Genomic DNA, 20,215 nt, shown 5'->3' on the forward strand with positions numbered 1-20,215 from the left:
GCCAAAGGGCAACACCAAGAAAAGGGAGATGGGTGCTACTCACTGCTCATAGGTCTCACTGGGGTACAAGTGTGTGTGTCTTCCAGAGCCCCTCGGACCTCAAACCAAAGAGCTGAGCTTGCCTTCGCACAAAGCCTCAAAAGGGCCAAGGATTTTATTCTCCATGAGGTGAACTGTAGTCTGTGTGGACTACTAAAGCCCTGACAAGCTTAAAACTGGTCTTGAGGGGTAGCTCACGTTTGTGGGGCATGCAGCATAGCAGGGATTAATCCCCTGCATAGCAGAGCAGACTCTGAGGTCTGCTGGGGATGGGTCACCAGCACAGTTTGCCTCCCTGGATGTCAGTGGAAGCCTACACTCCCTGGGGGACTCGCATCCTGGGTGGCTCCAGCTCCCTCAGCCTTGCATGGTGGTCCCCACACACACTTTCTGGGCTCCTGTGATCCCCTGTGTCTCTTCAGGAGGACTTGCCCACCTCTCTCCCAGCTAATTCTCACTCTGCTATAGGACAGTTACAGAGATAGACAGACAGATGCCAAGAGAGAGAGAAAAAGGCCCACCTGTGCACACATCCCAGCACACTTTCTTCTGTTTTCCATTCTCACAGCCTGCTGCTGGGTGCCTTGGAGAGGCAAATAGTTAGTGAGCAACCCCTGCTTCCTCTCAAAAGTGCCAGTCACCCTGCAACTGTGTCTGGGTCACCTTGTGAGTGGTATCTGGATTTATGAGGGTTTTACTTTATTTTCCTCCCTTCTTCCCAGGTTCATTTATCCTTTGTTTACCCAAATGATTACAGCCGCCTGAGCCACATGGAGAAAGACAACAAATGCTTCTATCAGGAAAACCCGTATTACCTGGAAAGGTAGGATGCCCCAAATGCAGATTTACTAGCAGGGAGGGAGGACATGGTTTGAAGGCTGGAATTGGGGTGGAATTTCATATTCACTTCTGTAGGACTCTCTTAATTCTTAAAGATCCCCTAAGTCCTGCAAAACATGAAAGCATTTATAGTTTCTTTTGATAACCTATGCTCCCTTTAAGTGAAAATATGTTTAGGTCTCAGGGGGAAACTGCCACTGCTTTTCTTGCTCTATTAACCTGGAAGCTGGGTCAGAGTATGTTTGTTCCACTACATCAGGGAGTGCACTTCCAGCAAACTTTACCTGCCAGCAGCTGGAGCCTCCTGATGGCGATCGCTGTGAAAGCCAAACCATGCTCACCACCAGACATCTCTCTGGGGGAGTAAAGGCATGTCATTCATCGTCACTAGGGTCTGGCTCCCAGCAGTGGCCCTGCAAGAGAACCGGCACTTGCACGCTCCCTTGCACCACAGGCAGACACCTTGTGTGAGGACCCCCCTCCGTTCAAGATGACTTTTTTTGCAGGATAAGGAGAGTCACTTTTCTGGTGAGATAACTGATGGTGGCCTCCCTGTGCACAGGATCTTCTTCCTCCCTACAGGACTGTTTTGAGGGCTGGAACGACAGAGCGTATTGTAGGTTTGGGAGGGAACTCCTGGGACTGCGGTTCATAGTGAAAGGTGGAGAAGGTGGCTGCCATGGGCTGGAAGGTGCCACCCAGGTTTATTGCTTTCACAATTCATTTGTATTGTGACAGGATTTAGGAACTGTGGGCCCATTTTGCTTGGCATCAAGCACACATGGAGGGAAACAGTCCTGGAAATCCCTCCCAAAAGCTTGAAGCACAGACATATGAGGACAGCATACAGACAGTGGTGGTATGAGAGAACAGAGAGGGAGGTCATTGCAATTACCTGCCTGAGCCACTTTTGCAGAATGATGACTTGCATTTATGAGCACTACATCATAAGTGAGCTTTAAGGAGCAGTTTAAGGGAGGGTAAAGCAGTGTTTCAGGGTACTTATATTGGGATTTCCTCCTGCGCTTATGAGAAAATGTCTGAGAGACTGGGATGATAAGCAAGGAAAGCTGACGTCTTTGACAGTGCAGAGTAAGATCTGATTGCCCAAAGATTTGAAAGAGAGGGATGATGATAGTCTATGACTTGCTGGGCAAGGACAATCTAGAGATGCTGGGTAGATGTAATCAGAGTAATGGACCATCACCTCTGAAGCAGTGGCCATAATTTATTTGGAGATGACAAAGTAACTTTCATCGAACTTGTGTTTTGCCCATCCTTCTGCAGATTTGGATTCTACAAGTACATGAAAATGGATCGGCCAGAGAAGAGCCTGGACTCTGGAGAAAAGACAGAGCAGCCAGGTAGGGGCCCTGATGTCAAAGCCCAGAGGATGCTTTTATATGTCACTTTTGTGTGTGATCTTCCAGCACCAGCTGAAAGAAGCTGTTGACTTTCTGTACCAAGGAATTCACAGCCCTTCCCTCCCAGATTGCTGTGGCTGGGAGGAGATTTTTGCTGCCACTTCTCTTAAGGGCAGGTTGGGAGGTCACCAGACAGTGGGCTGTAGTGGACAATGTGACAGCTACCTCTCAGGCCCGCAGCTTAGCTGAGGTGCAATTCCAGCAAAAGTGTGGGCAGAAGCGACAGAGCCAAAGGTATGCAGCATGGCAACCTACGCCCACACCTGCCTTACAAAGCTGTGGCCAGACTGACAGCTAAAGGCAAAGCCAGACATGTCCACAGCCTGGCATTTGGCAATGCTGGCTAATAGGTGCTGAGGAGGTTGGTACCAGCAAGAGCACAGCTCCCATGTATGAGAGCATCCCTGTCACTCTGAGCAGGAAAGACTGCTGAGATGAGGCAAGAAGTAGCTGTCCCCAGCAGGGCGGGTGCCTGGGTCACAACAGGGAAGTCAGCGGAATGATGCCAGAGGTGTAACTGCAATTACTCCTGCAGGCTCCCAGGAGGGGAACCTGGATGATCTGCAGTATGCGGAGCAGGACACGGAGAGTACCAGTCACCCCAAGCGCCCTGGCGTGGGGAGGGCAGAGCTGGCAGGCAACGCTCCCAGCAGCGTGGTGGGCAGCGATAACGTTCATAAGGACTATTCCCTCCAGGAGCATCGTCGGCTTCTCTCAGTGATGGGTGGTGACATAGGAGAGGGACTACAGAGGAGAAGGATGAAGAGGTCTGGTGTCAAATCAGCCACGCTGGCCTTTGCCAACCAAAGCCTCAGCCAGGCTGGCCTAGAGAGGAACCCAATAATGAAGAGACCCCGTTTAAAAGCTGGCGTCAAAGACAACTCCAGGAGCCCTCCGCAGCATGCCAGGGCTGTCCAGGTGAGAGCACCTGTCAAAAAGGTGAACCCTCCTTCTAGGACTGTGTCTCAAAGGCAGCAGCCTCTCGGTGGCCCTAGGGACTCAGGGGTCACAATTCCCGAAGGGATGAGACCTCGAGGAGGCCTCAACACTGCTAAGGAAGGGCTGCGGCCAGGAGGCACCGTGCCAGCCAGGAAAGGAGGCCCAGTCTCTGGCAAAGCCGGTGGACGCACTGTGAGCGCTGCCAGCCCCAGCCACCAGCCTGGGCTGCCACAGTGGCTGAACCAAGTGGAGTCCTACATTGCTGAGCAGAAGGCGGCCAATGGTGGGGACATGGGCAAGGGAGAGGCGCAGGTGGCATCTCCTGTGAAGGGCAAGTCTGGACCTGCGGCAGCAGAAGAGGAAGAGGAAGAGGCAGATGGGGAGCCAGAGGAGGAAGATGAGGAGGATTTCGATTACGTACCAGTGTTTGACCAGGCTGTGAACTGGGAGCAGACCTTCAGCATGAGCAACCTGGACTTCCATATGCTGCGCACAGACTGGATTGACCTGAAATGCAACACATCAGGAAACTTACTGCTAAGAGAAAGGGAGGCCCTGGAAGTCACACGTGTCTTCCTGAAGAAGCTCAACCAGAGGAGTAAAGGGTAAGGCACAGTGTAAAAACCAAGGGGTAGTGTCCCGGAGCTGGTGTACCGTGCTGCACTGGGAATACCTGTCGTGTGAGGAGCTAGTGGGAATCAGAGAATAAACTAGGTGTGGGAAATAAGACTTCAGGCAAGGAATCCGTGTAAAAAACTGGGCCTTAAATACCTCTTTTGGCTGAGAGATGGGAATTGTTGGACACCAGACCGTGTCTGGGGGCTGAATAAGGCCCTCCAAGCGCTGGTGGCAGTAAACGTGAAAGATTGGAGGTTTCCATCCAGCTAGCATCACTGGCTTTTTGCTGGCTTCCCCCTTGTGCAGTGTAGGTATTGAGAAGACATATGAGCATTTTACCAGCTGAAGATTAAGAAATCCTGCTGATATGAAGTAGGACTGGAACTCCTTGTGGTTGTGGTTTGACACCTGCCACATCTCAGCTTGTGAATCACTTAGGACATAGGACCAGAAGGGACCTAACAGATAATGTGGATCAGTACACTGACCTCAGAGACAGCCAAGTACCCTACACTGTTATCTGAATATGTGCACCTCCATCTTAAAACTAGCTAGATTTCTAGATCCTAGTACTGATTTGGGAAGACGTTTCAGCAACTCGCTTCTTTGATGACCCACTGGAGATCAGCTTTTGCTGACACTCTGTTTTCACATTGTTTTGATATGGTTCTTTTTCTTCTCAAGACTTACCATCTTGATTGCCTTTCTGGCAAACAGACATACCTCCTCTGAGCCTCTGTAAGCTAAACAATCCAACTCCTGACCCTTCTGTTGAGTTGGCCTCTATTTCCATAATTTTCCTATCTGTCTTTCACCATGTGGGTTTCAGTTTGGGTTAATTTTCCTGTACATAAGTGACCAGTATGCTGGATGTTTTATAGAATGGGTGTTGTTAGTTCCCAATCCCTGCTGGAAGTAGCTCCAATGCTACATCTTAAGATCACATTTGTTTTTTCAGGGTCACATCAGTCACAGTCATGGTGTAACTGATCAGTACACACAAGCTTTTCTCAGCATTTTTAACTGATGAGCATCCATTTTACAGCAGAAACTCTTGTTATGATCTGAAAGGCCATGACCTGGCATTTCATCCTGTTTTGGCCATTCTGAACATACAGCTCACCCCAGTTTTTACTGTATGATTGCTCAGTCCTACTCCATGTTATTGGCTGATAAGCTGTCATCAGCCAATTTCACTAGCCCAAACATGCTCCTTGTGCCAAGATAGTTGTAGGAGGTGTTGAATACACTCACTATTACCAGCCCTACAATCATTCAGACATATTTGTTATTTTCTGTGTCACCTTTATTTCGTTTCCCTTGCCAACTATTTTCTTTTGGCTGGAATCCCAGATCTAAGCCCACATGCTTGTGGATTTAGGAAACAGGTGCTAAACCTTCCCAAGGGACTTCGGAAACAGTGCAGCGAAGCAAGGAGAAGCTGGGGACAAAAAGGGTTGTGCTAGCGAGGAGGAAAGAGCCTAGCAGAGCTTAACAGGCTGGAGGTGGGAGTGGGGCTGGTGTACGGGGAACATGCCCACCCCAGCTGTATCTCCTGCAGACGGTTCCAGCTGCAGCGTATTGTGAACATAGAGAAACGCCAGGACCGCATACGGGGCGGCCGCTACCTGCTGGAGCTGGAGCTGCTGGAGCAGGGAGAGCGGCTCGTCCGCTTCTCCGAGTACGTCTTTGCGCAGGGCTGGCAGGGTGTTGGCGGCGATGAGGAGGAGGAGAGGAAGATGAGGAACCTGGCGTGGGGTCGCCGGCGGCACCTGATGGCTGTGACGAACGAACCAGAGCTGTGCTGGCCCCAGGGCTTTTCCTGGAACCACCGTGCCGTGGTTCACTTCGTGGTGCCAGGTAAGGGGGACCTGCCTCCCCGGGACATCCAGGGATGGCACGGTGGGCAGTTCCCACGAGCGCAGTCCTGAACAGTGGGTCTGGGCCAGCCTCAGCTGTCTTACTTGGGTCACTTCCAATTTCTGTTCTCTCCAAGTTAAACCCCCTCAGAAATATGGCTGGGCCCAAAGTCAAAGTAAGCTCAGAGAAAACCTCTGTCACACGCTGGGGAAGAACCCACACTGATTCCTGGGCTCTTTGGTCCAGGTTTTCAGCCTGGGCCTATTTCAGCATCCCTGCAAGGTTAGTGGGGTTTGAGGGGAGGCAAGAAGCCTTGCCTGTTGAGAAGCCACACCATCTTTGAAATCAGTTTTGCTTTGATTGTCTCCCTCTTGCAATACAATCAGTGAAAAACCAGGCACGTTGGGTGCTGCAGTTCATCTCCGACATGGAAGAGCTGTTCCGAGTCACTAAGGATCCATACTTCAACATCATCATCACAGACTACAGCAGTGATGACATGGATGTAGAGAAGGCTCTGAAAAGGTCTACTTTGCATAGGTGAGAGGTCACAAAAAACTGCTTGCATGCATATGCCTGCAAACACAGCGCATCTGTCAATCTCAGTGTATTGACTAGTCACAGCCTTCTACGGCTGGAAACCCAAAGATAACATCCATCCAGACCTTGCACATACACATGGATTTATTGTTGTTATAATGTACGTACACACATACTGCATATAATAGTGTTACAAAACTGTAAGGCAGTACCTATTGTAGTCATCCATCCAGATGCATCTCAGCTGTGGTTTAACCCCAGGCAGCAACTAAGCACCACGCAGCCGCTCACTCACTGCCCCCCACCCAGGGGGAGAGAATCGGAAAAAAAGTAAAACTTGTGGGTTGAGATAAGAACACTTTAATAGAACAGAAAGGAAGAAACTAATAATGATAATAATGACAATAATAACAATAAAAGGATTGGAATATACAAAACAAGTGATGCACAATGCAAATGCTCACCACCCGCTGACCGACGCCCAGTTAGTTCCCGAGCGGCGATCCCTCTCAGCCCCACTCCCCCCCAGTTTATATACTAGACTTGATGTCACCTGGTATGGAATACTCCTTTGGCCAGTTTGGGTCAGCTGCCCTGGCTGTGTCCCCTCCCAACTTCTTGTGCCCCTCCAGCCTTCTTGCTGGCTGGGCATGAGAAGCTGAAAAGTCCTTGACTTAGTCTAAACATTACTTGGCAACAACTGAAAACATCAGTGTGTTATCAACATTCTTCTCGTACTGAACCCAAAACACAGCACTATACCAGCTACTAGGAAGAAAGTTAACTCTATCCCAGCCAAAACCAGGACAATCTCTTTTCTCCTGGCTTTTGTTCAAGTTCGCAAGAGAGTAGAGAAAGCAAGTCTTGCAGTGATGGCAAGGGGAGGACAGAGAAGAAAAGAAAGCTGTGAGAAATGGGACAGAGAGCTTGGAGACCTTTGGGGACTCTGCTTGCTGGAATAACTGTCTGGCTTACTCTACTCTGATCTGAACCAGCCTTGGCTGGTCGTTTCCTTTACATGCCAGGGGATCCCAGTAACAGGTCTAGTCCTAGGATAGAGCTGGACTAGAGCTGAAAAGACTTGTGCTAGGGATTGCCCTATCCTTGCTGCACAAGGGGGAAGACCCTCAGGGCACGCTGGGACCTGGAGCATCACTGAGCTTGTGCACTCACACAGCAAAGGCTTTTCTCCTCCTTGAGAGGGTGTGCAGGGGCGAGGGCAGCTCCACAGCACGATGCCTGCAGTGCACCGCTGCTAGTGGTGCTTTCTGTGCTCATCAGCATGCGCGCGCTGAAGTTCTCTTTCCTGTCTGACCCCCAGCTATCAGTACTTGAAGCTGACAGGGAATTTCGAGCGTTCTGCTGGGCTGCAGGCGGGGATAGACCTCGTGACGGTAAGCCTGGGGGCCCTTTGGGTGGACAGGGATGTTTCTAGTATGTGTCTGGTGCTACCTCCGACTTTCATACTGAACGCACTGGTTTTTAGGGAAGGGAATAGCCTAGCAGACAGATCAAATGTAAATGTGTTTCCTGTCCCTCCAGAGTAAGAGTCTCACCCTTTATTCCGAGGAGCCTCTGGTCCATTCAGTTCTCGGTCCACCTACTAGGACTATCAGACAGTAGGGAAACCAGCAGTAGCAGCTTTGTGATATGGCTCTGCCAGGTCGTAGTCATAGTATTTCACACCCACCATTGAACAGCCACACAATGGCCATTTTGCCAGCCTCTAGGACCTCAGTTTCTGATGTAGCAATGAATGGCTCTCTAATTCACTCCCATATCTCTGTCTTCCTGCCCCTCAAGAAAGACTTACTTAAAGTCAACCTATTTTTTTTTCCCAACCGGTGTGGTTGGTTCCAGGACCCACACAGCATCATTTTCCTGTGTGACCTCCACATCCACTTCCCAGCTGGAGTTATTGATTCAATCCGGAAGCACTGCGTGGAAGGCAAGATGGCCTTTGCACCCATGGTCATGAGGCTGCACTGCGGCATGTCCCCACAGTGGCCTGATGGTAAGGAGTGGAGCCTCTTTGGCTCAGACCTTGGGGAGTGGGGAAAGGATGAGGGTGCCTGTCACCTCTAGGTTTGTTCCTCTGGTGCTGTCGAGGTCTGGAGCTTAAGGTACTTCCAGGGCCACTAGGTGAGAGTGCATTAGACATAGGATGGGGTTTAACAGTGTCAGATACCTGAAATCTGGGATCAAAGAGCCAGCAGAGCCCTTTATATGACATTTCTCCTGGTCATCTCCTAGGGCTGTCTATGGATTTGAGGACCTTGGAAAATGCCTCCTTTACTTCTTTTTGCCCATTTCTCTCTTTTCTTAGGGGGCACAGCCTGTCCTGAGGAGAGCTTGTAGCCCAGGGGTGAGGGAAACCAACCCAAGTCAAGGGGAGGAAAGTGGCACATATCATCTGAGCGTAGGATTTCCTTTAGACAGAGGTGGCCATCCTGAGTCGTCCAGGCACAGGGACAACCCTTTGAAGCTGGGACAGTCCAGGTACATTAGGTACTATGCTGCCAGACAGGAGATGTGAGAGGCTCTGCTAACAAGTTCATAGGACAGCCCATGCTGTCTGTCTGCAAGCCTTCCTCACTTCCTAAAGCTTTAATATGGTTGGCTCTGCGTTGGTGCTGAGTTGACTCTCTGGTGTCAACATTGTGCTAAAAGTAGCTTAAGTCTCACTTCAGCAGCCCTGCTGGAGTCATCAGTGGTTCAAAGTGCCAACATACCTGTGCCTCTTGTGTTGTCCTCAGGTTACTGGGAGGTGAATGGGTTTGGCCTCTTGGGCATATACAAGTCTGACCTGGACAAGATCGGAGGCATGAACACAAAAGAGTTTCGGGACCGCTGGGGAGGAGAGGACTGGGAACTCCTGGACAGGTAGGCATCCATTGTCATCACCCATGCGCTCAGGAGGGGAGACCCATTAGATCCCGGAGGACCAATGACCAGGGGAGTGGGGATCTGAGGAGACTGAGGTGACTAATGCCACCATAAGCTTGGTCAATGAGGGAGAGTCTTTGAGCATGTCCTGACCCCAAACCTAGTAGATAAGTGGACCCAAAATACACTACTACAGCCCCTGGTAAAAGAATAGAGGAGCTGTTTCCTGGTGCCTTCCAGCCACACTGCTGGTTGGCCAAGGGCAGATCAGGTACTGGAGATCATGAAGACTTTGTCCTCTTCAAGCAATGCAGTGCACAGTTGGACCAGTTTGGGTCCTTCAGACTTCCCGTACTATGTATAGCAATTGCCCAGAAGAACAGCTGTCAGAGGCACATTTAAAGATCACAAGATACAGTTACAATTTCTGAGAATTTTGTGATGAGGGGTCTCTGCTGTACAAATCCTAGGCCTCTGGGTTTGTAGTTCTAGGTTTTGAGGCCTGTCCTGTCTTTTCTGTCAGATGACTGCAGAAAAGACTACAATTCTGAGGAATCCCATGTTGCCAGCTGTCTTTCCTCTGAGCCTGGCATGTGCAGGCCACCCCTGACTAGTCCTGTTCTAGGGTGCGTAAACACTCAGCAAGTGTCATTAGATGCCTGCTTATGGATATGAGATACCTCTGAGCTATTCTGGACTCTTCAATTTGATTGCAGTCTCTTGACAACAGCACAACTTAAAAGATTTCCTGGGGCTGAGCCCCCCAGTATCTTTGTGATCAAGTTTTCCCTAAGTCTACCCTTCTCTTTTCTGCCAGGATCTTGCAGGCTGGGCTGGAAGTGGAGCGTCTCTCTCTGAGAAACTTTTTCCACTGGTTTCACTCAAAGCGGGGCATGTGGAACCGACGCCAGCTGAAGACACCGTAGCCTTCAACCCCAAAGCTGCTCGGCAGCACCATCCACCGTCTCGTCTCGATGTGCACTTTATCGAGGCGCACAGCCGAGCACACGAACTCTTCCTCTGCCTCCAGAGCCCTCCGATGGGACGGCAGAGCCGAGGAAGGGACGGTCAGGCTAGGGGAGCGGGAGCTTCTCTTGTGAGCCGTTGTATCCAAGGTGTGGGATCCGTGTCTTGCTGGGAAGGCATGCGGGGGAGATACCGACAAGTGAAGGACTCGTATTTCCTGCCATGCAGTCTGGCGGATGGTACAGTGGGAGAGGTGCCATATTTCCCGTTTGAGTCTTGCATGGTGCAAACCAAACAAACACAAATCCCAGCTAAGCCCAGAATGGTTTATTTAGAGTAATGCAGCTTCTCTTTCAATACTTGAATGAAAAAAAGAAAAAAACCAACCCTCTCCATTTCCCCTCCTTCCCCATCTCTCCGGTATCCATGCTTTTGGACAGGGGACCAAAGTAAGTTCTCTGAACTTTATTGTGTCCACATGCCCATGTGCTGACCCAAGGAAATTTGGATGTGGAGGAGCTCATAGGCACTTTAGGCTGCTGGTGCTTAGACGTTTCTCTGTGCTTTTCACTTAGTCATTATGAAAAACCATGCTCATATTCAGCAAGTTATGAGCCATGGATGGAGGTGTAAGTACACTTCCCTTATAAGAGCCACATTTGCCTGCAGCTGGGCGAGGTGGCAGGGGTTAATGTTACAACTCCACCTAAATTATTGGTCCACTGCCTGAGGATAGTGGAGGGGTTATACAGAGAAGCTAGGAGGGCATCTCAGGAGGAACTTTGCAGCCTTATCTGACAGACATGTGTGTTTGTCCTAACGATATCAGGGAAACCCTAGCAGGGAAGAAGTGGCAATATTTTATTAGTTGAAATATTGTGATTTTGTCAGAAAAAGAGAAGACAGAGTATTCTGCTCTCTAAATCCTGTACATTTATGCAGCATCTAAAGGTTAATTTAATAAGTTATGGCCTCACAGTTATATCTTGTCATAGTCTGACTTTTATGAAAAGAGCAGGCTTCTTGGTTGAAGAACCGTCACAGCTGTTGGTGCTTCATCTCTAGAACAGCCCTGGGAGCTCTGGCCCGGTATGGAGGAGGTGTCCTCAGGCCTTGGCATGTGCACTGGATGCAAAGAAAAGTGAGGACAGAAGAGGGTTGAGTGTATAAAAGGATGGGCAGACCCATGCTGCCATTGATCCAAGAACTGTGAAAAGAGCCCCTGTCCACAGCCGGCCTGATGCTACAGTGAATTCTCATCCCCTAAAACTCCTGTTAATGTAAGGCAAGATTTTTTACCCCTGTAACCATTTTACAAGATTATAGAAACCCAGAAAACCCAGCACACTCAGTGCTCTACGCTGGAGCTTTGGTGTCCCCATACCATGCTGAAAAGGCTGCTGCTGGTCTCAAGCTTCAGGGGAGAGCATCACAGAGGATGAGCTGGGGCTCATGGTGCCCAGCTCTGTGGGGAGTTCTTGAGAAGTGAGTAGTGGAGGTATGCAGGATACAAGCAATGCTGACATGGTTCTAGAGCTGTTTGCTTTTTACGCTGATGGAGTGGATGCCAATTCAGAATAGGCATTCATTTATTATTAATTCTGTGGTGCTTGACAAGCCCATCCAGTTCCACTATTGCAGTAGAAAACTGAACATGCAAGTTCTGGCATGTGAGATAGAAATCTTGTCAAATCATCTGCTTGCCTCAGTCCAGGTTTTGTTACTGATGGAGTCAGAAAAAGTCAACTAGATTTCAGAACATTTTGCTGTGCAGTGTGCAGCTATGGTGAGAAGCAGACAAGAGACTTCTGTGCCTGAGTCCACAGAGCCTTTGTCAGAATGTAGACACTGAATATCTTAGAAGGGGCAGCCTTAGCCTTCTGCTCAAGCCAGAACAGTCTTTTTATTGAGAGAAAATATCTTCCCAATGTAGAGACTAAGAAATGAAACGCTGCCATCGGGGCGAGAGGGAAGAGGCTGACAACAGTTAACACTTTTTTTTTTTTTTTAATGTATTCCAGGAGTTTAGGAGGCCAGAGCCCTGTGATGCAATGTTGCAGTAAGTACTGTTTCTGCCTGGAATGTGCAGTGTCAAGTCATGCTCTCAGTGCATGTTGGAGCCTGTGTGCTTCACTCACACACAGGCACAACCCCGCAAGTGTGCAGGTGAGCTGCTCTCCAGGCTCCGGGACTGCGCCTCCGCAGCCTGTCTGGGCTGGCTCTGTCACGCAATCCCTGTGGAATGGGGAGAGGCTGGTGGGGAGGGCGAGCGCCAGGACACAGCGAGGTATTTAGCAGGACCCAGCTGTTTGGCCCCATCAAGCAGAGGATGGCATGATGCCCATTTTGCAGATGGAGAGGCTGATGGATTCGGTGGCAACCCGTATGTCATGCACAGGGAGGAAGGGTTATTTGTACCATGTGCTTTCACATCTGGCTTAGATGTGGTCTGCAGCACCTGAAGTTAGCAGCTGGTATTCATCTGCAGACACTGGCAAGAATTAGGTGCATCCAGGAGGTAACTCACTTGGCTTACATGATATGAGTAACTCCGCTTCCTCACCAGAGAGGACAGTCAGCGAAGAGTGGATTGGAAAGTAGCGTGCAGCCCTGACTCCAGCACTGCCAGCAGAATTTCAGGATTTTGTCCCCATGCTTTAGCTGTGACTGTGCTCCTTCCTTCACGCCTTGTAACCCAGGCCAATGGCAAGCAGAACTGTTTGGCTCATGAGGACTCCTTGGTGGAGACGTAAGGAGTTAGTGGGTTTCAGTCCAGTTTCCTGATGGCCAGTACCGTCACTGTCAAAGTCGCCATCACAAATGTTCTTCCCTTTCTAGAACAGTGGGGATTCTTAGTTGGTATTTAAGCATTGCGGTAATAAATGTGATTAGTACTAATTGGCACTAGTTGGCAGCCTCCACGGAGGAGCTTGGAGAGAGCCCATGGGGACAAAAGCTATCTTCCAGCCCACATGCTCAGAGATGGCTGCAGGTTGTAGGGACAGAAGGGGCTACATGCTCCCCGGCTTGCTGGCCAGCAGCAAATTTTGCAGGAGCAGCGCCGGGCAATGCTCTGAGGCTGCTGCCCCTCTTCCAAAACAACCTGCAGTTTTTCTCCCCAGAGTCATGAAAAGGGTGACAGCAGGGAGCATGGCAGGAGCAGGTAGTCCCACAGCCATGCAGTGAGAGGACGTGGCCATCCAGGGCAGTGGCCGGGCCATCATGATCCCTGATCAGCAGGTGGTTTGCCCCGTCACTAGTGTTGCACGGCGTGCACTGCCACTGCAAGGAGGGCTCATCTCTGGGTCTGGCACAGCTCCTGGAGAGCAAGAGGGAACCTGGCTTCACCACAGCCGGGAAGCTGACTGCCCCCGACAGTCGATCTCGTTTCCGTTACCAGGATCTTTTTAGAAAGTTGTGCCTGAGTTTGCCGTGAAGTTTGCCCCAAGTTTCTGGCCTTCATGTGCATCCTGGCTGTGTCCTGCCTTGGCGGCAGGAGGAAATCAGTTGCATGGGATCTCCTGTGCATCAGGCAGGCAGGAGGGAGCTGCTCAGGTAGCTCTCTGGCTGGGGACAGCTGGGGAGATGATGGGCCATGGTGCAGAGGAGACCTTCCGTGGGGCAGGATGTGGCCAGGCTGGGGACCCTGGGTCTCCAAGCGTGGGGTGCACGGCAAGGAGGCTCTGCCCACAAATGCCAACTCCATCTTCAGGACTGTGAATTGTGGGGCTGAGGCTTGTTTTGCTGGTCGGCGCAAGGGAACAAAGAAGGGCTGGCTTTTATTCTGAGAGAAATGTGTTGTGTGAAAACTATAACATGGCTTGTTTTGTCATTGTCTTTAATGTTTGCCCGGTATGAACATCTTGCCTCTTCTCATTGCCTACAAATGTCTGAAGTTGATTGTTTTTTAGATACTGATGCCTTGTGTTAAAAATCTTAATTGTACCTTTGAATTATCTGCCTTAAAGGGGCTCTGTGCCTTCAGGACAACTCCTGGGCCACCTCTCTGTTAGAGCTGGGGGAGGTACTGATTCTTCCTCACATTTTATAAATACATTGTCTTCCTACAAGAGCTCAGTTCTGTCCGTGTGTTACTCATACTCACATCGCCATGCAGCAGGGATTAGAAACCAGGTGTTGCTCCTCTGGCTTCATATAACCAACTGAAGGTGTAGGCAATACCAGAGAGACAAGTTACTCTCTGCCCAAGCCAGTGAGAGCTCTGCAGCAAGAGGTGGGTGGGAGATGCAGCAAGCAAGGTTAGCCAGGAGCGAGATGTGTTTCAGTCCCCTCTAGGCCTGTAGAAAATGGGATGGCAACAAAACAGTTTTTCTCCTGTCTTCCTGGGTTTATCATGTGAAACAAGGTAGAAACATTGGACAAATACATGTCCCAGCAAAGCGTTAAGTGCGATGTGATCATAGAGAGAGAATGCAGAGAACTAAGTGGTCCCTCTTGCAAGCAGGGGATGATTCCTGGAGCCAAGATCAGGTGAGAACTTAGACCTGAGCTTGGTACTTGGCACAGCCTACACAAATGGGCTGTCAGCTCTTTCATGGCAACTGCTTATTTAGATTCAAATTTGGCCCCTTTTTGCTTCAACTGTCCCTCCTTTGAGTATAAAAAGCTTGGCAGGAATGGGAGTCAGACATGGACAGTGAAAAAGGCAACCAAGGTTGCTAATGAGTCTGATTCCATTATAATGAGAAATTATTATTAAAGGTGATGGGGTGAAAAGCATTCCAGCACGCTGCCGGTCTTCTGCTCACCTGGGCTGGGTGACGGGAAGCCCTCTCTGCTTGGGCAGGCCTCGCGCACCTCCGTACCTGACCTGGCAGCTCTCTGAGACGATGATGTTGAAGTTAAGATCTGGTAATGAAATTCCCCTCACTGCTTCATTCCCAGCTGAACCCTTTCTTTTTTTTTTTCCTGTCTTTACATTCAGTCATCAATGCTAATTGCTTTGCCTCCTGCTCTGTGAAGCAATGAGTCACAGGATTTGGGATCTGCACATAGGATGCATAATTTTCTACCTTTTCATGAACCCAGCCGGCCAGTAGTGGCTGAAAACCCTTAGCTGGTGGTTTTGCATTGGCTAGAACTAGTTTTGCTGCCTCTACAGTGAAGCCTTTTTCTAGAGGAGAGCAGGGTAACAGAGGCTTCCCAGAAATATTCACCCATTTGCTGTTGGTCTCAGCAGAGACCAAGGACCAAGATAAGCAGCAAACTCCGTGTCACTCCAGACCTGCCATCCCCCAGACAACGTGGAGGATGAGTCTTTACCTGCTTCACCAGACAGATCCCAGACTGTGCTCAGCTTTGCTGATTTCAATTCTGGTAAATACATAACTAGCATTTTCCACCCTACTCTTTCTACGGAACTTCCCTTCAGCTGCAAAAAAGCCACTGTCATTTGCAGGTACTAGCTGATGCTGACTCTGTAGCCTTACCCACCAGCCTTTGTGGGCAAGATCATTCACACCGTCTCCAGAAAAAAGCACCACCTGTGACTTAAACAGAAATTTAGTTCCATAAAGTCAAATATAGCGTACAAATGAAATCTGCCTGTATCTGTTTTTTTTCAGGTGTCAGACACTCCCAGTAGCTCCTGAAGACCAATATGTGATATTTTTGTGACATTTCTTTCTTAGTGGTGGCAAGAGTATGCAAAACAAAAAATCCATATTGAACTCTGATTCTGCCATACAATGAAAAAATCATTTAATAATCAGAAAAGCATGTCATTATTTAAATAGGCTTACACCAGGCTATTAAAATACCATCTTTTTTAGCATGTCTACAGTTACAAAATTTAGGATCAAAAATTTTTAATCTTTCAAAAAAAAAACCTCTGAAAAATTATTAGTTCAAAGCCTTTTTTTGAAGGAAACAAATTGCTCTAGTACAAGAGAATTTGCAGCATTGTCAATATAAAAATGATACATTTAAAAACAATTATGTTAGTGATAAGACCTTAAATTATAATGGTGATTTTTTTAATAAAGTAGTATACTGTGCACCTGTCATTTCTCATTGTGGCAATAAGCCTAGAGTGTCTCCTTATGTATAATGTTTCTTCATTCTCTGCTAAATATTGTCAGGCTATTCTGACATCATTCCTCATAGGTTCCTGGTGATAACATCAGACCATATCTATTTTCTGTCAGTGTTAATTTTCCAGCGCTGAAAATATCTGATTGTTTTCTTAACTGCGTCGCATTTAATTTTAAACAACTAGGAAAACGTTTGAACTGGTTTTAGCTACACACTTTTCTATCCTCCCATGAGAAGTTTTTTTTTCTTTTTTTTAGTTCGAGAAATCCATACCAACATTTGGGAGGTAAACTAGTAGCATCTTATGCTTGAGACAAAAAAGCTGGACTTTTCTTGTTTATTTAAGCCTACAAAGTAAATCATTCAATCATCTTCTCTACAAAATGAGCCAATATTGAATACGTGAAGCAGGCAACTAAAATAAGAGATGAGATTTACAGAACTGTGCTTTGAAATTGTCTACCTCCTGCTCTTCCTGCAGCTTTCTCTAGCAAAGTTTGCTCTAGCTTTGAAAGGCAATGTTTTCACCCCTTCAGATCTGCAAAAGCATTATGGTAAGGGGCCAGCATACCATGACACACACACAGTTTTGAAATTTTAACCCAGGTCTCTGGATTCATCGATGGGCTTCTGCTGAGGTCAGTGAAAACATAGAGAAGGAGAGCTTTCCCCACCGTCCGCGCTGCTTGGGTCCTGCAGGGAAGACAAGAAACACCAGTAAGGTCGCAGCAGGCTACTCTGCGCTGCACAGGCAGAAAGGAGCAGTCATGGCATGCTGGGTCACTCAGCACCACAGCCACCACCGGCACACACCCCCTGCGGGTGTGGGGTGCCGCTCTTCAGTGCTCTCGCCCTTCTGGATCCCAAGCCAGCAGTGTTTTTATAGAGGCTTTTGGCCTTTGCATCCTCCCTCATCATCTCATGCATCTATCAAGCTTTCTTGCTGGTTGTTGCCCCAGTATATTGCATTTAAACTATGCTTACATGTTGCAGGTCATGTAAGCAAGAGATGTGAACTTTGCTTCTTGACCTAAAGCACTTTTGACCTAAGAACATGTCATTCCCTCATTGACCTGACATGGGAACACAAGCATTTGGTTGGACTCTTATTCACAAGACTCTCTCTTGAAAATGAGAGTTAGATTCTTAAAACAGCCCCTGCCAAACCACTCTGGCTGTTGAGAAGAGCTGTTTAACCCCTGCCTCACCAGCACCTTCTTTTTCTTCTGCTCAGATAATGCTGCCATCTTTGGATACCTCCCAGAACGCACCTAGTTTTCTTTCCCAAATTTAGCTCCCATCCACAACTGCTATCTGTATCTAGCATGAGGTCTGCAGCCTTCTGAAAACCACTTGCTGCTGATAAATCCCAGCAGTTGGGATGTTTGGTGTTCTTGCTTTAAAGACCAAGCAAAGAGAAATCCTCCTTCTCCGAGGGAATTTGTTCAATGGCCCCAGATGCTCATGGGACAACAACCTGCCTCTGGAAAGGCTTTGTTAATTTGTGCAGCTTTGCCTTCCTCTTCTCCACCTTGCAACAGTGTTTTCTGAGGCTGAGAGCCCTTCCAGGGGCTGGCAGTGATGGGAACTCACCCCTTTCTTACCTGACTCCATTGCCCCATGACTTAATAAGGTCGAAAATTCCTGGTAGGGTAGAGGCCAGTCTTCTGCACCCCAAAGGCTGTGATGAAGATGTTGAGGATGACTGTGATAAAGATGAGAGCTGTGGCAGTGTTGTTGAGTACATTCAGGCGGGGTTGCTTTGCAACATCATTCAGATTCAAACGAGCTGTGCGATACAATGCAAAAAGAAAGGGAGATTAGTAGCTTGACTCCAAGTCCCCCAGCCCCTGCAAGCCTTCCATGCCTGGTGAATGTTCACAGTGCATCTGGGCACTGTGGCCACAGAGCTGGGGGAATAGTCCCAGGAACTTTACAGGGGCCACTGCTTGCCCTAGGACGACATAGGAGGATGGAGCAGAGGAAAAACACCTTTTTTCTTTATGTCATGTCTTTGTTTTGTCATGGAGGTGCCATGGCCCTCCAATGGGCCAACCCTAAATAGCCAAATTACTGCTGCATGCTAGCCAGGCATGTGCCATGTGACTCCCCCCACTGCATGGCTATGGGACATGGCAAGGGAAGGCTGGGTGACATGCGGAACGAGGTCAGCAATGTTGTGCTCAGGCTGGGAGGCCAGTTCCTCCTTGACACCCAGATCTCACGTATGTGCTGACACAGATACCAACGCCCTTCTCACACCCAGACCAAGAGGTATCTGGCTACCTGAATGGGGCCAGCCCTAGCTGATGGGCATTGATCAGTTCAGACACGGGAACACCCCGGTTACTGGGGCTGTCTGGCCAATAAGCCATGCGAACAGCAGCCTTGTGGCTCCCTGCCCTCAGTTGTGGTCCCCTGTCCCCCTTCTCCTCACAGCTGGCTCCAGCCACTGCGCCTGCCACTGGGAAAGGCTGTGCCATGTGGGACAGGGGAAGGAAGATGTCAGAGAATTTCCTGTAGCCTCTGATCCAGTGTCCCACATAAAACACCACATAGGATATACAGGAAAAGGCAGCGTTCTGCAGACTTTTCATACTGGGCATGTGTTGGAGGCTGAAATATAGCAACTCCTATATAAGATGGAGCGCTGGGCAAGCCTGTCAAATGCTAGTGTTAAGGTACTGTCTACGCTAGAACTGTGGGATTGGTTAAATGTGAGGTTAGTATAGGGAATACCTCTGCCTAAATTGTTCTGTTAGGCCCCAGCTTGAGTTAGGCAAAAGATACAGCTAAAATGTAGTATCTGCAAGAGCTGCACGAAGGGGCACATTACAGGATGGGCAGCAAGAGGCCCTAAACCCAGCGCTCTCCCTACAACAGGGATTCAGCACTGGGGAAGTGAAGGAGGAATAATGCTCAGAGCTGTTGTGCAAGAGAGAAAACCAACCCACTCACCACTTTGAAAAGCAATAACACAGACCTCTCCACCATCTGCATCAAGCTGTCTCCAACCCTCCTGCAGCCCTGGCTGGAGCCAGGGGTAATGATTTGGGGGCAGAGGCTTCTCCCTTCCACCCCCATGCCAGCCAGACCATGGGGTGCCCTGCCCCTGCAGCACCCCGTGAGGGTGCATGCGCCTTGGTGGCCACCTTACCGGTAATGATGAGGAGAATCCCAATCAGCACCTGGAAGAAGAGGGAGATGCTGATGAGCACGATGAGGGTGGCATAGTACTGGAAGGAAGCCCCCTGCTCCAGCACCGCTTTGAGCTGGGTGACGTTCGCCATGAACAGTGCCACGTCCAGCATGCTCTCCGCCACGCTCTTCTTCGTCGCATAGTGGTTGATGTTCATTGGTCCGTTAATCCGGAGCTGAGGATTCACGCCCTGGGGAAACAGGAGAAACCGCGTGAACTGGTACAATTGCTAAGCCGACAGCCCCGTCTGTATCGAACGGGCTGCTATCTCCCCACAGGGTTTATCTAGAAAGCCTGGGAAAGAGTCAAAGTTGTGTGTTTCAAATGTGTTGAGAGCACACAATTTCCCATCACAGTCACCTCGTGATATTAATAAGCACAAGATACTTGCGGTGATCAAAAGCTCAGCGAGGTTAGAAAAATACTGGGTAATTTTGTGGAAAACAAGCTTGTCCAGAGTTACAATAATGTAGATTACCCACAGCGAGGGATTTTGCAAGGAATATTAAATTCTCTTTCTTCAGGGCACAGACAAGCCTCAAACTTACAGGGGATTAGAGAAAGATCTTCTCTTTGGGTCGGGTGTTCAAAAGACTGTCAGCAGCTGGGCTTTCTATCTCCTCTGAAGACTTTGCTGGCTACTGTGCTAGACAAGATGCTAGAGCAGACAGGACAATCCATGTATTTGTTTCTGAAACCAGGGGCACTATTTCTTCAAAACATCAGGCACTGAAACACACCAAGACAACGGGTGAGATCTATCACACCTAACTTTAACTAATCATTCAGGCACATTTTTTTGTCAGTGGAAAGAAACAGGTATTTACAAGGGGTAAATCACCTGCTTGCC

General features: G+C 48.9%; 2 protein-coding genes across 4 annotated transcripts in view; one reads left to right on the top strand and one right to left on the bottom strand.

The window, feature by feature from the left end:
* The window catches only part of B4GALNT3 (beta-1,4-N-acetyl-galactosaminyltransferase 3), a 70,943-nt gene extending 56,759 nt beyond the window's left edge, over positions 1-14,184 (top strand). Inside the window, exons 12-20 of the mRNA XM_069807667.1 lie at positions 762-862; positions 2,167-2,243; positions 2,839-3,847; positions 5,422-5,720; positions 6,107-6,260; positions 7,582-7,654; positions 8,121-8,274; positions 9,017-9,143; positions 9,964-14,184. Of these exons, the coding sequence (XP_069663768.1) occupies positions 762-862; positions 2,167-2,243; positions 2,839-3,847; positions 5,422-5,720; positions 6,107-6,260; positions 7,582-7,654; positions 8,121-8,274; positions 9,017-9,143; positions 9,964-10,072 (2,103 nt within the window). The 3' untranslated portion in view covers positions 10,073-14,184. The remainder of the gene's footprint in view (positions 1-761; positions 863-2,166; positions 2,244-2,838; positions 3,848-5,421; positions 5,721-6,106; positions 6,261-7,581; positions 7,655-8,120; positions 8,275-9,016; positions 9,144-9,963) is intronic.
* A 2,305-nt stretch (positions 14,185-16,489) lies between these two features.
* Positions 16,490-20,215, bottom strand: part of NINJ2 (ninjurin 2) — a 48,939-nt gene continuing 45,213 nt past the window's right edge. For 2 of the 3 annotated variants that reach the window (XM_009923838.2, XM_069807669.1), the window contains exons 2-4: positions 19,324-19,555; positions 17,771-17,955; positions 16,490-16,859 (exon numbers count right to left, since the gene is read on the bottom strand). In XM_009923838.2, the coding sequence (XP_009922140.2) occupies positions 17,792-17,955; positions 19,324-19,555 (396 nt within the window). In that variant the 3' untranslated portion in view covers positions 16,490-16,859; positions 17,771-17,791. Of the gene's footprint in view, positions 16,860-17,759; positions 17,956-19,323; positions 19,556-20,215 lie in introns of all 3 variants that reach the window. The other variant, XM_069807668.1, reaches the window with a different exon arrangement.

This window comes from Haliaeetus albicilla, chromosome 19 (assembly GCF_947461875.1).
Source record: "Haliaeetus albicilla chromosome 19, bHalAlb1.1, whole genome shotgun sequence".
Taxonomy (NCBI): domain Eukaryota; kingdom Metazoa; phylum Chordata; class Aves; order Accipitriformes; family Accipitridae; genus Haliaeetus; species Haliaeetus albicilla.